This window comes from Ornithodoros turicata, chromosome 2 (genome assembly GCF_037126465.1).
Source record: "Ornithodoros turicata isolate Travis chromosome 2, ASM3712646v1, whole genome shotgun sequence".
Classification (NCBI taxonomy): domain Eukaryota; kingdom Metazoa; phylum Arthropoda; class Arachnida; order Ixodida; family Argasidae; genus Ornithodoros; species Ornithodoros turicata.
The window spans coordinates 135,447,448-135,464,754 of NC_088202.1; the positions used below are offsets into that span (position 1 = coordinate 135,447,448).

At 43.9% G+C, this 17,307-nt stretch overlaps 1 protein-coding gene across 5 annotated transcripts in view; it reads left to right on the forward strand.

Moving 5' to 3' along the window:
* Nucleotides 1–17,307, forward strand: part of LOC135386176 (tropomodulin-like) — an 82,906-nt gene that overhangs the window by 54,675 nt on the left and 10,924 nt on the right. Inside the window, exons 1-3 of one of the 5 annotated variants that reach the window (XM_064615944.1) lie at nucleotides 10,967–11,075; nucleotides 12,376–12,502; nucleotides 13,686–13,809. In XM_064615944.1, coding sequence (XP_064472014.1) covers nucleotides 12,405–12,502; nucleotides 13,686–13,809 — 222 coding nt within the window. In that variant the 5' untranslated portion in view covers nucleotides 10,967–11,075; nucleotides 12,376–12,404. Of the gene's footprint in view, nucleotides 1–10,965; nucleotides 11,076–11,097; nucleotides 11,282–12,375; nucleotides 12,503–13,685; nucleotides 13,810–17,307 lie in introns of those variants that run through there. The other 4 variants (XM_064615945.1, XM_064615946.1, XM_064615947.1 and 1 more) reach the window with 4 other exon arrangements.

Here is a 17,307-nt window from a genome sequence, read left to right on the forward strand (position 1 = left end):
TGGACTAATGGACGAGCTCTAGTAGGACACCTTTCCATCATCGTCCCTTTCTCATCCCTTCTATACAAGAGCAATGGGGCAGTGTACCGCCATAATGGCGGTGAATGATCTACAACATCATCCCATTTTACAAGGTGCCTTTTTTTATATAGATTTTTCATTAAAAAAACGATAAGGGCTATAGACATCTTGTTTTCACTTCTATCATCTCTGGGCCGGCGGACGTTCTTGACCACATGTTGCTCAACCGTCGAGTGACTAATTACCTAAAAATCGTTAATTACCTTTTTAATTATAAACGCTACGAAGTTGTCCCAATGAGAACATCTGTTCCTTTCGCTCACCTGATATCGCAGCCGTTTTCAGAACAAAAATCCGTTCGGTAGATCGTCCGCAAAAATTTCGTGAAGCAACACCATTTTCTTTCATTATTTTGTTGTTTTGCATCTTCGGAGACGCGTCTTTCCTTCACCCCCAATGTGAGAGGGTGAAGCAGCACAGTGCCGCCTCATGCATCGAAGATGAGCTTTAACTTTCAGAAACAAAACAAAAACGCATGTATCAGGTGACTCTACCGGAACTGCCCTTATCTTGAGTTGCATTTTCTGTTTTCTTTTAATCTTTTTCCGGGACGCAAGAGGTGATAGTGTGCTCTTTTCACCCTCTCACATTGTGGCTGAAGGAAAGACCCGAAGATGCGCAATGAAGAAAATAAAGAAAAAATTGTGTTCCTTCACGAATGTTTTGTGGACGATCTACCGAACGGATTTTTGTTCTGAAAACGGCTACGATATCAGGTGACCGAAAGGAACCGATGTTCTCATTGGGACAACTTCGTAGCTTTTAGAATTAAAAAGTTAATTAACGATTTTGAGGTAATTAGCCATTCGACGGTCGAGCAACAGATGGCCAAGAACGTCCGCCGGTCCAGAGATGATAGAACTGAAAACAGGAATGTTTATGGTCCTTATAGTTTGTTTATGAAAAATCTGTATAAAAAAAAAGACACCCTGTATATATATATACGTGTGTGTGTGTGTGCGTGCGTGTACGCGCGTGTGTGTTTCGAGACTGTGAATTTCGACATCGGGTCCTTGTTATTCCTGTATTCATACACGCGTCGTCTTCTGCACTTTTAACCTGGATATTTCAATTTTTCCACCTCTTAAGAAGAGACATCATTAATAACGGTTGAAATATTCATTTTAAAAAGACGTTAGGATTGTGCGTCGCATTGAAAACAGCGTTGTGTCACGCCTAACATAAAGCTCGATTAACATATTCCCTCGCTAAGCCCAAGTACGATTAATTTTGGTAGTGTTTATTTTGGAAGGCGTAGATTTTACGGCGACTTATTTCGGTAACTGGATTTTCAAGGGTATATTTTTCAGCGTGGATTTTTTCATGTTTTATTTTTAAGGCTTTCACTTTTCTGCGAGAGCAAATTCGCGCTTTTCGAACTGTGTATGTGTGTGTGGCTGGGGCGGAGGGCAGGGGAGCGCGTATCATTCTTTGACTCCAGCATGGGTTGGTCTCAGCTCAGACATTTTTCGAAAAGTAAAATGGAAAAGAATAACGCGCTCGACGGCTACAACGAACTTTCAAGGCAACTAATTCATCGGGGACAACCTTGGGGAGCACTCATAGCCAGAGCCTGTCTTCTGCGGACGGCGGGTCATCACGTGCGCCTTTCATTTTGTAATGGAACGCTGGTTGCTGATTGGATGCGGATGAAACAACTTGGACCCGCGCAAGACTACAGTTATTATAATTATCACTCCCGTTTCACTACCAGCTCCCGTGGCTCAGTGGTTAGCGTGCTGGCCATGTCACGTCGAGACTGTGAGGTACCCGGGTTCGAAACCCGGTGCCGGCTGTGCTGTCTGGGGTTTTTCCTGGGTTTTCCTCAGGCTCTTTCAGACATATGTCGGCAGAGTTCCCTTAGAGGTCGGCCCAGGGCGTCAGTCGTGACGTTGCCCACCTACGTGAGGCCGACAACGGCAAGCCCTTTCACCACCCACCACCATCATTCTCCATTCTTTTTTTTTTTTCATTCATACGTATAGCAAGCCAGTCTTTAGTAGCTATATATATATATATATATATACATACATACGTACGTTTACACGCCCACAAATGACTTACCTTATTCGGTAAGGTTTCGTTGTACTGCAAGCGACCATGGGCACAAAGCACACAGTTTGTTTTTAACGGGTATGAGAAAAAGAAGTCCTTATTTACATTGCATTCTCGTAGGTCAGGAGTGTTTCTATCTGGAACGTTGAAGACGTGCAAAAATTGTTATATATGCGTAAAAGCGACATGAAAGCCGAAAATGAAATGGTGCCATTCATGTTCATTTCTTTTTTTCTCATACAATGTCAGTCATATTCATTCAATCTTGCTCGCCAAGTTATGGACAGCAATTAACTTTTTGTGCATCTCATTCTTTCATTCTGTGTTAGCGCCGCGAAGCAACTGTGGCTACGAGCTGCGCACAGATGTGGACAGATGACCATAGGAAGGAGAGTGGGCAGGGGGGTTAGTATGCGTCCTGGGCCGACTTCAAAGGGAACTGTGCCGACATTCGTCTGGAAAGTCTTCGGAAAACCCAGGGAAAACCTCAGACAGCACAGCCGGAGGTAGGATTCGAACCCGTGTCACCTTCCAGTCTCGGCGTGGAAAGCGATCATCCTAACCACTGTGCCACGGGAGCTGGTCATTCTTTCTTTGTGTCAGCCTATATTAACTAAGTCGTAATACATAATGTGCATTGCTACAAACAGGGTGTGCCGTTGTTGCTTTTTTATTGCCTTCCCGGCACATATTCCTGATGATTTTTCTACGCGTTCAGCAAGAATATTTCTCAAAACAATTCCGCAGAAGCGTCGGAACCTTTCACACGAAACACTGTTTCGTAAGGGCCATTTAAAACTGCCTTTTGGGTCTGTTGGTGCATCATTGATATGGGTAGAAGTGCTAAAAGAGGACGAACCACAAACACCGCGAGCTCCACCTGGCGCTCGGTGTTTCTGGGTTCGTCCTTTCCTCTTTTAGCGATTTTACCCATATCGTACGTGGCCACAAAGCACACAGTCTCTTGTTCTGACTTTTGCTTCATTCGTATGACTTCTCTACCACTTGTATTACATATCGTATAATTGCTATTCTGGACAACTCAGCTGACTTTCTCTACAGGAACCGGAGGGCGTGTTGCATAAGGTCCGTTCGAATTCCCGAGGGTAGAGTGGATAAAACTGTAAGACACCACAAGGGGCTATTAAGATCATGCGGCAAGCGAACAGACTCAACACGGAGAAGGTAAATCAAATTTTAAGCTGCCGTACACTGCATGCACCGACCAAATACTTCGATCGGGCCAATAAACATCGCACTCTCAGAAACTTTCAAAGTAGAACGCAGAATTTAGACTTTAGTTCTCACGGGGACTTGATATAGAGCACCATAGAAAAGCTGCATGGGCAGTTTTGAAACGCACAACACTCTTAGGCACGTTCAGACGTTCGCTGCAAAGTTTACCACAGTCTTCAAATGACTCGAACACGGGCCCCACTCAACATTCCCGACAGAGATGTCGTCTCCGTCTGCAAATACAAGTGGCAGGAATCTACAAGGCAGGAGTAGCAAGCAGGAGTAGCAAGTAGGAGTAACAGGGAGCGAACATAACTCGCAGTCGGAGCAGTTAGACACAAAGTGGGGGAGGGGGGAGTAAAGGGTACCACTGATGTACCCCGCAAGAGACTTCAAAGGGACGAAAACTAGCACAGCCATTGGCCCAGCAAGCAACACTAGCAAGTGACAGCGTCTTTGTTTTGGGTCCGGACTGCGGTTAAGCAAAGCGCTATTGCAAAGTATTCACACGATTCTATTAGAAAGCATAACAATCATTCACTGCAGCGCAACTGTTGTGATGTCATTTTCTTCTTCGTTTGAATTTAATTTCATTTCAAGCATTTACGCATATTAATGTTGGGAAGCATAATCGTATTATAATGATGAACTTTCCCCGATATGAAATTTGACTGAACCGCAAGACAAGCAGCAGCAAGTTGCCGTAGCGCAGGCTAATCTTTCCCTCTTTTATATAAATATATAATAAACATATCCCCCCCCCCCAGAGACAAGGAAAACACAGACGATCACAAACACATTCTCACGTCTGTGTTTTCCTTGTGTCGGGGTTCAGTCAAATTTCATCGTGTATCACAAGCCTGCATTTTGACTTTTATTCCCCGTTATGTTGGGGTGACAACCTCATCCATAATCTCGATCATCTCTTAACGCTATGACGCACATTCTTCTTCTTCTACTTCTGGGACGGCACCTTATTCTTCCTTTATGAAATTTTCGTTTCCTTTGGAATTGATCCAGATCCGCAATTGGCATCCATCTCTCTTCATCATGCGACTCTCTCGACATGTTATTTTGCATTCTTCATCTGCTTCTCGCGTACTCTACGCAGAAGGAATCAAAAATAGCGCGGGGGACCCTGAAGGCAGCATGCATGGACACGACACCAACAAATATCACCCTCGAAAATTCCGAGAAGCCATTTTAACGCTTTGGTGCGTTGAACCAAGAGAGCTCGAGTGTCATGGATGAGTACGGCAGAGATCGCCGCTTTTCGATGTACCATCAGGTCTTCTTTTTTTAAAAAAACTGGATGTATATGAATGTGTTCGTTCTCTGTTTGCGATGTCTGTGTTTGTCCATTTCACCGTGAGAGTCCGGAACTCCAAGTGCCCTGTGCTCTGTGATCGTCATGGGGCTACATCCCAGGGCTGCCTGATATAAGTGAGTTTATTTTTTTGTTCGGTACCTGCCAACAGCCAGAGGCCTTCTAGGCAGTGCACCAGTCAAAATTACAAAATACAGATACATAGGCAAAGGCCAAAATTCGCGCAAGTTATACAATACTGTGGAATTAACAAATAATCGATACACATACAGACCTAAATTGTCTATAATTAGAGAAAATATCAAGATCCGCGCACACTATCTGATTATACAAAAGTTGCATTCGAGAAGTAGGTACTATTGAGTTACACACGGACGGGTAAAAAAGTAAAGGCGTCCTACTAGAACGAGCAGTGCATCGAAAACATATGTCAGAGAGAAGGCAACTTGAATCGACCTTATTGTTCAAAAGCTTATGGAGAAAGAAAACGTCACACAGTGACCTCCGTGAACTCAACGCAGGAAGTTGCAAGTGTCTCAGCAAGCGAGAGTATGTATAATACAGCCTCCTCCCTATGTATCTATCATAATAAATTCTTACAAACTTTTTCTGAATATTCTCAATTTCTTCTGATTTTGATAGGCTCATACAGTTCCAGACAGTACATGCGTATTCGGCCTTCGAGCGAACAAAAGAAACATAAAGAAGTAAATAACAAGACGGATTATTGAAATCACGGGTAACCCTGGTAATGATCCGTAACCCATATATGATGATGTAATGCCCAGTGCTATGCATTTATGTTTAGGTAGCGATAATATTGATGAAGTTCAACAAATTAAACTTTTTAGGTGTCTGGTTCCAAAATAATTTATCGCACCAATATACTGTTCGTACTGGAACTGCCAGGAAACTGGGCGCCCTAAACCGAATCAAAGAATTGTCACAAACGTGGTTTAGGCAAAGTCTTTTACTGCGTATTAATTTACCCAACGCTTTATTATCGCCTGTTAATTTGTGGTTGTACGACTTTTACAAACTGTGGTAGAATACACACATTATATAAAAGAGAGCTGTATACGACTCATAACAAACGCCCACCGTATCAACACCTGAAATTTTCTGATAATTAGAAATCCTTCTTGTCTGTCAACTATTCGAATTAAAGCTCGGACTGTTCGTGTATAAAGAAGCATATTTGGGCGCAGTCTCTTTGTACACATCCGGTGTATATTATTTTACTATTACTACTACTTTTACTATTTTACTATCTATAGATATTATTCGGGCTGCCCTTCCGCACGGTAATTAATTGCACGGTATGTAAGCTACTTCCGAATCCTGGAGATATTTATTCGAACCACTCAACATTTCACATGTATAAAAAGACCTTAATGGAATTGTTACTTAATACCGATTGATCACTTCGGTCTGCAGCTGTTTGCTCTCTTTTTCTGTCTTGTTCCTTGTGTAGGTGCTTTGTCACGTTATCGATCACTCGTTCTCTTTCACTTTGCTATTGTATTCACAGACTTAGGTGCTGTATGGGATCGGGTATTCCTCGTCAAGGGTTTCTCCCTTGTGTGCCTAACCCTTCCTTCCCCAATTTCTTAGAGGAATAAAAAAAAATTGAAAAATTCAAACAGAAATATATTCCCGTCCTTGTGAAACAAAGCTTCTGGTCAAAGTCGCGCTATTCTACGTCCTACATTACAAACATGTGGGAGAAATGTGTTGACAAAATATGCTGGGTTTAGAGCAGCTACAGCGTAGTACTGCGAATGGTATCAGATGAATGCACGTTGCAGACGGTATTGCTTCCTATGATCTTCCTGTACTCGTTTAATGTACCGGATTTTTAAAGTGAACAGAATTTTTTTGGGGTGGTTTAACTCGACAACGACAACAACAACTTTATTTTGGCTTTGGAGAGTGGGGAGTTTCATCGCCACAGGCGATATTCTACCCCATTGCTGGTGGGAAAGTGGGGAATTGACCCCGTCACAATAACGATCGAAGTCCGATGGTGTCCAGAAATGTCAGAAGAGCTTTGAGCGCAGAGCGTTGCTGCGCTGGATTAGGCCAGGGACCAAGCAATTTCGATAGGGAGAAGGGGCGAGAGTACAGCTGACGAAGAGACTCGGAGATTGTGGTTCGGGAAGGTTGGTAGTGGGAGCAATGAAGAAGAATATGCTCCAGAGCCTCAAGAACACCACAGTGGCAGCAGGTGGGGGAGTCAACTTGTCTCAAGTGGTAACGCCACTGAGCTGTAAGGGCCACATCGAGGCGCATTCGGTGGATTAATGCAGCATCTTGACGAGAGGTGTTTCGTGGCATGCGGAAAGCGAGCGTTGGATCAACTCTGCTCAACATAGAGGGGGAAGAATGTCGGTTGTCCATTGGCAGGAAGCCAGGGGTGTCCACTAGGCGTCGGAGAATTGAACGGCGGTCTCCTCTCAGCAGAACAATACTGGTCCGTTTCCGATACGAGAGTGCTGCTTCTGCAGCACTGTCGGCCTGCTCGTTCCCCACGACACCACAATGGGCTGGAACCCACTGGAGAAGTAGCCTGTGGCCTGCTGCGTAGATAGTGTGGTAAGCCATTAACACATCTGTGACTACAGGGGTGCGGATGGGCCTCGTATGCCGGAATTTTCAATTGCTAGAAGTGCAGATTTGGAGTCTGTAAAGACTGCCCATTCCCGCGGTGTAAAATCAGCGATGTGTTGTAGAAAGAAAAGGATGGCATAGAGTTCCGCAGCTGTGGAGGAGGTTGGATGTGAAAGGAGTCTTCCGTGCGCTACGCCTTCGGATGGTATGACGAATGCTGAGGCGGACTTGTTGTTTCGGGATGCGCCATCGGTATATGCTGCCGTAAACGTTTAACTCGAATTACACAAATACCTATTCGGAGTGTATATTTCGGATGGGGTTCTACCCGAAAAAGACAAGGAGTGAGTTTATAACGTGCAAAGCTTTCTTGGTGATGCAGGGAAACTTGTTAAAACCGTCCTCTGCATCTAATCAACTATAAAGCGCCTGAACGCGGACGGATGCATTTTTGAAGAAAAATTATGGAGCTAAATGTAGATCTTGTACCATAACACTTGAAGCTGACAGCTCAAGGAGAGGTAAAGGAAAAAAAATAAATGTAATGCGAAGAAGAAAGGAAATAAAAAAGGGAAGAAAGAGGTGAAGCTTACTGCGACACCTCTATAAGATAAGTCGACGAAGCTAGAGAAGTTTCACTTTGCTTCACTAAGATTATTAAGATGTTCTGTATAGCTTGGTGTCCGCCTCAGTGTCCCGGAAATATTCGGCTATGAAGAAACTGAACATCGTCGTTGACGCACGGGTTACTAAGACCCTATCGACCACGTGTTGCAGACATCTCATTATGAACTCCGAATTAAATCTGGTCCTGCAAAAATTCCGTTTCAACAAAATCAAAAAATAACGCGTTTTGTGCAGCCAAATTGGGCCATCTAAATTTCCATGCCCTGCTGGCAGGAGATTTGAAGACTGCTGTTGGCATATACCGGAAAAGCAGACCAACAAAATAAAAAAACTGCAGCTTTGGTTACAGTTAAGCAGTTACACATTTTCATCGTATAGCGCAAACAAAGCCTGGCAGTCACCACGTGTGATGCCACGTGACAAGTCACGCGGCCATATTAAGCCGCGGACGAGCCTACACCGTGATTGGTCCTATAATAAAGTTATCCCTTTATATAATATCGCTCAATTTCAACTGGATTCCAATTTCGCTTGGATTGTGACTCTGCCATAAATTTTGTTTAGACACTTTTGTTTGGGTAAACCTTTTGTCATTACGTCACGCAGTGACACCAAGCGTTGCCCAAGACACGGAATTCTCATTTGGTGATTATCGGACCCAGCGAAGAGTGAGCGCGATCATAAAGCGCGATTCGAGAAAGTGATTTGTTTCGGAGCTTTCGTTGACACAGGGAAGTAGGACAACGTATACAACGACGCCGTCTCTGTGTCAATCGCGCGTCATTCTGGGACAATGAGCGTTGCAGGTGGTGTTCAAGGGGAATGTGCGAAATGGATTCGAAACTGTGCCGCGTAAATGGAATACGAATGACTCTAGAACAGGGGCGAATCCAGACTTTCACTTTTTTTTTTGAGGGGGGGGGGGGGGGGGAGGGGGCGGTTTCTCGGTCGAGGCACGTAGCAGGGGTGCGGAGAGGTTGACACGTAATGTGTAACCTAATGATTTTTTTTTTTTTTGGGGGGGGGGGGGGCTTGGTGCTCCAGTGCCTGAGAACCCCAGCAATGGCAAGTACAAAAAAAATCTATCCTGAAAAGTTACTCGTTGTCGTTACTCCTATGCAGAGTTCGAGGTAACTCGTTACTGTAACTAAGTTCCTTTTTTTGGTAACTTAATTGTAACTTAACTCGGTACTTTTGCGCCGTGGTAACTTTCAGAGGAACTCGTTCCTTTTTCAGGTAACTTTGCCAAAGTAACTTAAGTTAAGTTCCAAGTTACTTTTAACTCGCTTTTCACTCGCGTCCACATATTTTCTTGTTTTCTCTCCGGTTCCTTCGTGGCATTTTTTGCCATAAAACGTGATTGACAGTATTTTATACAGGAAGTAAGAACCGCTGTCATTGAAATGAAGCTGAAGCATTGTGCGCCCACAGGGAGTAAGATGCAAAGCATTCGAATAGACCTCTACCAGAGAAACGTCATCATGACATTGGTAGACAGACTGAAACCGAGACAAATCGGAAGGAGAGGGCTGGTTTCCACGAACGGGCACTTGTTCGCTGCCTCCCATTGAAAGAAAAGCAGGACAGAGGGTCGCGTCCCCTTAAGGGACCATATCGTAATCCCTTCAAGATGTGGCTTTCGGGCGCGACCTTGTTCACCTCTAGCTGCGAGTGTACTTCAATTCTAACAAATTTGTCGCGCTGTCGAACACTATGACGTCATTTGTTTACAAACAGGGAGAGGTCTATTGTTGGACATATACGAAAACGATCTAAGCGTACGAGAGAGAAACTGAAGTTCTGAGGCTGGAACACATAGAAGGGACAGATACAAACAAAGCCTCAAATTGCCTAAGAAATCAACGATGAAAGATGAAAGTCACTGAAAAGGTTAGCCAGCTGTAGGGACAGATGACGCACCCCGAAAGTCGCTGGAGAGGCGTGTTAGCTTAGCTCAATTGGTAGAGCCCTGGACCGGTAATCCAGAAGATGTGGGTTCGATCCCTACAGCTGGCTAACCTTTTCAGTGACTTTCATCTTTCATCGTTGATCTAAGCGTGTTACACTCGTCCGTAGGCAACTGAAGGTCTAACTCAGCTACTCACGCGCGCTGCGCCTGCGTAATGCTATTTTGTGTCCGAAGTAACTTGGAAGTAACTCGTTCTTTTTTTTAAGTCACTCAGTAACTGCGAGTTATATTTCAAGCTGAAGAACTTCGTTATTAACTTAGTTACATCTTTCACACGGTAACTTAACTTGTAACGAGTTCTTTTTGACGGGTAACTTCTCAATCTATGCTCCTATGTATATGCTACTGTGGTCGCTCTGATCAACCATTGATGATTTTCGAACTTATATGGCACCAGCAATACCATCTCTTCTCTGTTGTCGATGGCATTACCTTGTATAAAGGCCTACGCATATAGTATGCTTCATCTTGCAAGAATGCGCCTCCCACATTACCTTGGCACCGTGTACTTTGACGCATATGATGTAGTTGTTCTTATACAGCCTTCTGCTAATGTAAACGTAGCATCCGCGAAAACCTTACTGATTATGCTTTGTGCAGCATCATCCACACTTACCGCTTACAACCGTGCATAAGTATATTTGATGCCGCAGATTACGACACTTTTTTTACCAATGAAACTCCAGTTTCAGTCTGGGAAAGTACGGGGGATGAAAACAAGATAGGTTTCACCACGCAGGATACACTTTACACCTCCATCTCTGCAGCCGATGACAAGTCCTTGTCTCCCTGATCTTGTTTATGTAAACCCGTTTCGAATGCGAAAAGAAACGTTTCAACAGCTGATTTCTATCAACGTAAACGTAGTTACACGGTTCTTTAGAGCTGTAGGCGTTTCCTGACGTAACAGTAGGAAAAATTCGGGACTCCTCCGAGAGTGGCACCTTTATTCTTGTCACGCTGCTGCGAAAAAAATGCGCAGTTGGAAAAGCTCCTCGCCGCCGGCTCCCGAAGCGCTCCAAGTCTGCCATATGTAAACAGGGGACGGTTGCTACGGTGACGCGTCGTTCTCGCTGCTGACGAAGTAGCGCGAGATTGGCAGGGCGGACTCCCTGGACCTGAAACTTATTTAGCTTGTGAAACATTGCGACGCGAAAAACTTCGAAAAAGGTATTTATAAACGAGCCTTGGATACCAACAGCATTTTTATACGTATCTTTCGTTGAGGTGAACCGCTTTTGGAGATTTCTTTTACTCTTGCGATCTTGCGTTCGCCGATTCATGCACACACTTGAGAGTACGGATAGTTGACGCTTGCTCTTGGATTCTCCTCGTCCGCATTTATCGTGCGCGTTTATTTCTGCCTCAACACAAAGGTAAGGCGTGAATGTTCACATGGTTCTGAAGTTTAACGGAGTCAGCAAATCGTGGTACTTTGTAACACTGGCGCGGCGAGAGAGTCGGATGATGCGAAACCAATTGTTCCCATGGCCTCAATTATAACTTGTTCCTGTGGTGCAACTCTAGAGGCCAATCTGATATTTCGGAAGCTCACACTTGTATCGTTCTGACCCCGGACCCGCAGGCGTCTTGGTGACACTGAAATTGTGTAGCATACCGGCATCGTCTTGGCGGAAGGTGGTGTCCTTTTAGGATACGGCGTGGGGACACTGTTCTAAATTTAGTGCACGCCTTTTCGTTGTTTGTAGGTGGTGTCGTTAAACTAAACAGTTTTCTTCGTCATTGTACCTGACGGCGAAAATTTCAAACAATTATAATAGTGATTGTGTGCGCATTGTTTGTGGTAGCTCATATCCGAAGCTGTGTGGATACCATCAAGCTTGAGAGGTGAGAAAATGAGTTCTTTTCCTGTGGGTGCTTAATAAGCACGCACACTTTCATTAGTTAGCGAGGCGTGACGGATGTGGTCATCCAGTATGAATGCCCTACGGGAAAGTGTTTAGATGCGCGAGGTATGATACCTCCCCCTTCATGCTCTAAGTTCATATGAGAGTCTGTACGAGGGCGTGAGATTTCAAGCTAGCGTGTCACGAGTACTTGTTGACTCGTGAGAGGAAGGAACGAAGTGTTACAGAGCGAAACTTGTGCCTCGGACTTCCCAAGGTGATTTTGCTATATACGTTACTTTTCTTAGAAGCAGCTTTTTCTTATGGGTCTGTGCAGATACAGCTGTGCCGAGTTATTACAGCTGTTTCGTTTCGCATTCCCAATAGTTATTTTGAATGCTTGTTCATAGTGTCAGGAAACTATTAGCCATTATCAAAATTCTTGTATTATACATGATAGAAAGGTTGTGGGTCGTTATTATGCCATACTCCATTCATTATGATGTTCTCTCAGAATTCCCTATCTTGGAACCTCAATTGTTCATTGACAATAGCCTCGATGAACTGGGATGAAACTGTCGCTTCATTAAGTTCCGTAAAGAGTACTTATTTCATGGTGCTAGTGTAAACGACAAGACACTGAGGCACAACCATGAGTATCCTGAGTGTGAAGACGACGACCCACAAGATCACAACGAGGGTCACCACGCACCAGCGTGTCTATGATGAGACACCAGAGGGAAAGCCAGCGTGAGTGGTGGCGATAAGACAAGCATGGCAGAAAACCCTGCATCGTAATCTCGATGGACGTCTGAATAACACTAAGTCATCATTGGGAATGCTCCCTGACATGCATACAATTTATTTTATATCATCTGTTGAAGTATTTCTCTGTACTAACAATGACATGCATGATGTTTGTGATATGAGACTGTTACATGAAGCATAAGCATAGCATAAGACGCAAGTAAAATATCTTCACATATTACAGAAATAGTTCAGTCCGAAAGAATGCGGGTTGGCAAAGAGACAAAATATGATGAACTTACGGAGTACATTTGATACCAATGGAATACACAAAGGAACTAAATGACATGCAGTCTATGCTATGTGCAACATGCAATGAATGAGACTAATTAATAGGCTTTAAGTGATGCCAGATGTCATGACGGTGTTGAGACTCCAGCTGAATGTTGCAGCTACAAAATGTGACGCTTTGATTTTTGCTAAAGTCGGTAAGAAGCTGCAATATCTTACACGGGCTCAGTTTTTAGGTTGGGCTAAGTTACTTTTTGTTGTCAGAGAATGTACAACTTCGCTTGCTAAATGTTTGTTTCTTTACTTTTCGTGCATTTGTGTATCCTTCTAACAAAAGGAACTAACTGCATCTTGTCATTGTGTACAGTTTGGAGTGCGACTAGCTCTAATACGATGGACGCTGATATTTCTAACAGCTTCTCCTTAATGCACTACTACAGTGTGTTTGAGATTGATGTTGCATTGTGCATCTCTGAATTAGTCAGTGGATTTTTCGATTCTACATAGTTGTCTCTTTAAGTTTGTCGACATGTTCCATGTTTAATATAATGCTATAAATCATTGCAGCAGTATTTTATTTATAATTGCTAGCCCATATTTACAGTTTACTGCTCATTCTCTAATGCCGCATGTATCAAGAGGAAAAAGTATGCTATATTTTATGAAAAACATGAAAGTACAATAAATTTCTGGTTAGTTCAGTAGCCAGTATGTTGTAGAGAGTAATCTGTTGAAAAATGTGAGACTTGTGATGATATACCATTCCAGCCTTCACAGCTGCAAGGCGAATTTGTGCAGTTAAATATATTCTCCCAAAAGTGCCGAATACCTCATCTCATTCTCATCCCTGCTGTGAAGTTATGACCCTAAGCAATATTAACAACCGCATCCACAGAATCGTCATGGCTGAGAACCTGATGAAGGACATTCAGAAGTACTCCGACATGGACATCGACGAGCTTCTGTCTAGGCTTTCTGAAGAGGAGATGGAGCAGCTCACTAACATGGTGGATCCAGATGTGAGCACCTTGTCAACACTGTACTCTATCTTATCTCTCTCCTTTTGGAATTCCACCTGGTTTCTAGAGTGCGGTCCTTAAATTGCACGTATCGTCAGGGTGAACATGAAAGAACTGATGTTCTGAGGCTGGAACAACACAGAAGGAACAAATACATACAACGCCTCAATTTGCCTAAGAAATTAACTATGAAAGATGGAAGTCACTGAAATCTGAATCTTTCATCGTTAATTTCTTAGGCAAATTGAGGCGTTGTATGTATTTGTCCCTTCTGTGTTGTTCCAGCCTCAGAACATCAGTTCTTTCATGTTCAACAGTTGCCGCCTGCGTCGATCCCTGTCGAATGAATGTGTGTATGAGTGAGCAAAAATGTAAGAGTGAAAGGAGGATGAGTGAGAAAGAGTGGCTGGTTTGTCCCTTCAGATGACACACCCTGGAAGTCGCTGAGAAGGCGTGTCAGCTTAGCTCAATTGGTAGAGCCGTGGACCGGCAATCCAGAAGATGTGGGTTCGAATCCTACAGCTGGCTAACCTTTTCAGTGACTTTCATCTTTCGTCGTCAGGGTGTCTGCCAACGTCGAAACACCTGGAAACCCGGGAATTGTAAGGGATTTTGATGGGGACGGGAAAAGTTAGCGATTGTCAGAGAAGTTGCCCCAAAGCAGCTGAAGTCGGGGGAAGATCTCGGGCAAGTGTCATGCAAACACGCAGTAACGCGAGAGCCAGTCAGTGCGATTGAGCAGCCACATGAGCCATGAGTAACGCCTGGTTCACACTGTTGCATTTTCATGCGTTAAAGGTACTGTAAAGCAGAAGACAAGCATGATATGCCGGTGATGTGACCAGAGACTTCGTTGCTTCTAAATACCATATGCGGAACCATACGACCGGCAACGCGCTATAAATATTTTTTTAATTTGCCACGAAAGATGCGGCGTAGTGGAGGGGTGCGACGCCTGGTGTCAGACGACCCCCTGTACAGCGGGCAACACTGAAAATTGGTATTACACACTATGACGTCGGAACTTCGTTGTTTTAGTAACCGTGTTATTAGTTTTCCTGTTTACCTATGCATTCCGAAACCCCTGTTAACAGTTTAACCTGTTATGTGTCAGAAGTACGGATTCATTTCGAATACCTAGTACAGTGTTGCCCGTAATCTTTAATCGTAATTTTCTAATTAACTGCAACGTCGATTGGAATGAAAGTTGCGCAGTTTTTGTCCTGGTGGCTTGGACTATCGAATAGCCACACTAAATGTCATTTGATCAGAGCTGCTTTACTGTACCTTTAAGGAGGCAGTGCGGCTCGGTTGTCATGGCAACGAAGCACGGTAAACCGAAAAGCTCACACTCCGCTCGACTGAACTCCATGCGAACTGAACTCCAGCTGGCCAATGAGCAAACGTGTACCGTGCAGCACGGCTCTGCTGTCGCCATTGCTTTTCCAATATGGCTACCTCCGTTGAAAAGCACGTTGGTGAAACAAGAAGCTCCGATTGTTCCTTATGGCGCAGATACGCTTCAGTGCAACTCAAAGTTTAGCCGACCACATTACTGTTGCTCGTTCATGGCTGTCTCTGGAGTTGAGGCACGATTGGTCAAACACAAGCGTTTTCCGCATCAAGAACGCATGTGTCTGAACTGTTTGTCGTACGACAACTTCCTCCGCACTGGATCCGTAACCGCAGCGGAGCGAAGTTACAGTGTGAACCAGGCATACCAGTTCGCCAATACGACAAGCTCAGAGGCAGAAAAGTAGGGCAGCCTCACTAATAAGCAGTGATGGCCAGTAGTTAACTACGTGTAATTAAACTACCCGATTGTAGTTAAAAAGTAGTTATCAACTGCTTGCAGAAATGTAGTGGCAACTACTAGTTAAAGTACAATTTCGAGTAGTTAACTGCAGTAGTTAGGTTATTGCATGCGCCAACTACTTCCGATTTTGCCGCATGCTTTACGGCACGATTGTGCTTCCGACTTTTACCTTGAGAGCTACTTGTTTGATGAGAACGGAGGTTCAGAGCAATTGTGCCGTGCATGTGTACCAAACCTTCACTTTTATCGCTGCTTGTGATTCATATTTAGGTGTCCAAGAACACTATGGGATTGGTGTTGATGGACAACGTTAAGTAGTTATAAATGCAGTTAAAATACGTTGCAGTAGTTAAAGAAGTAGTTTTAACTACCTCCCCTGAAAAGTAGTTGAACTACTACTTAAACTACTCCATCGCGAAGTAGTTATAGTTAAACTACTGTAGAAGTAGTTAGTGGCCATCACTGCTAATAAGTGACCTTCGAGAATAAAAGATAGGGCCATAAATGAGGCACGGTACGAGGTCTCCCTACTTCAGGAGAAAAATTGGTCCTCCTTAACGTGTAAGGAGAAACATGTATTTGTATCCTGTTTGTTTGAATCCAATATAAATGGTCTGTATTATTCAGTTATTCCATAAATGACCCGTATCGTAATGTAGAAACAAGGCACCAAGTTCCCTTTTGTTTTGGTGAGGGAATTTGCTGATATAGTCAGTGCAAACCTGGAAAAGTCAGGGAAGATGACGGCTACAATTTGGTAGACACCCTGATTGTGTATGAATCAAATGTGAAAGAGTTTTTTCGAATAGCGGACCCAAGTGCTTTGAGGCCCCAAGTAAAAAACGGAACTGTGCACGTGCATAAAACAGGCTGGCTTGCATTGCTCCCATGGACTGTGAAAATCTGTGAGAGCATGTCGTCTGCAACAGCCAAACCATTGACAACAACAAGAAAATGCTTTTTTTTTACAATAACAATTATCTTACCTAATAACACCACAATGTGTTTGCAGAGGGCAATTTATTCTTTTGTAAGTCTTGTTCGATAGCCATAACACAGTTCTATGAAGGGAAGAGCCTTAAGGATGAGAGCCGCCGATATTTTGAAAGAGACTGTTCTTCTTCTGGGCACCATCGTCATCATTGGCACGGTATTTAAAGGGCGAGGGATAGCATATTAAAGGATCATGGGAATTGCGGGTCAGCAGCCCGGGGGAAGAAAAGGTCCGTTCAGTCTTTTACAACCAAGGTGAACGGGCCACCTTGTTAGTGTGTGAAGGGGATTATGTGAATGAAGACGTCTTTGCACCAGACCGGTTACAAAAATACGAAATTACAAAATTTCCAAAGCACACATATGTGTTTTGGAAGTTTCCCCACGTGTCCACTAACCTCCTTATCTTTCGGAATGTTCGCCCATGACTGCCTGTCGTCCCGTTTCGTGCCGTTGTGCCCTTCACTACAAACTTTGCGTTTTTGTAACCGGTCTGGTGCAAAGATGCCTTCATTGACATAATCCCCTCCACACTCTAACAATACGGCCCGTTCACCTCGGTCATAAAAGACTGAATGGATCTTTTATTCCCCCACGCTGTTGACCCACAATTCCCACGAACCTTTAACACGTCGTCCCTACGCCTTTAAATGCCATGCCAATTATGAGTACGGTGCCCAGAGGAAGAA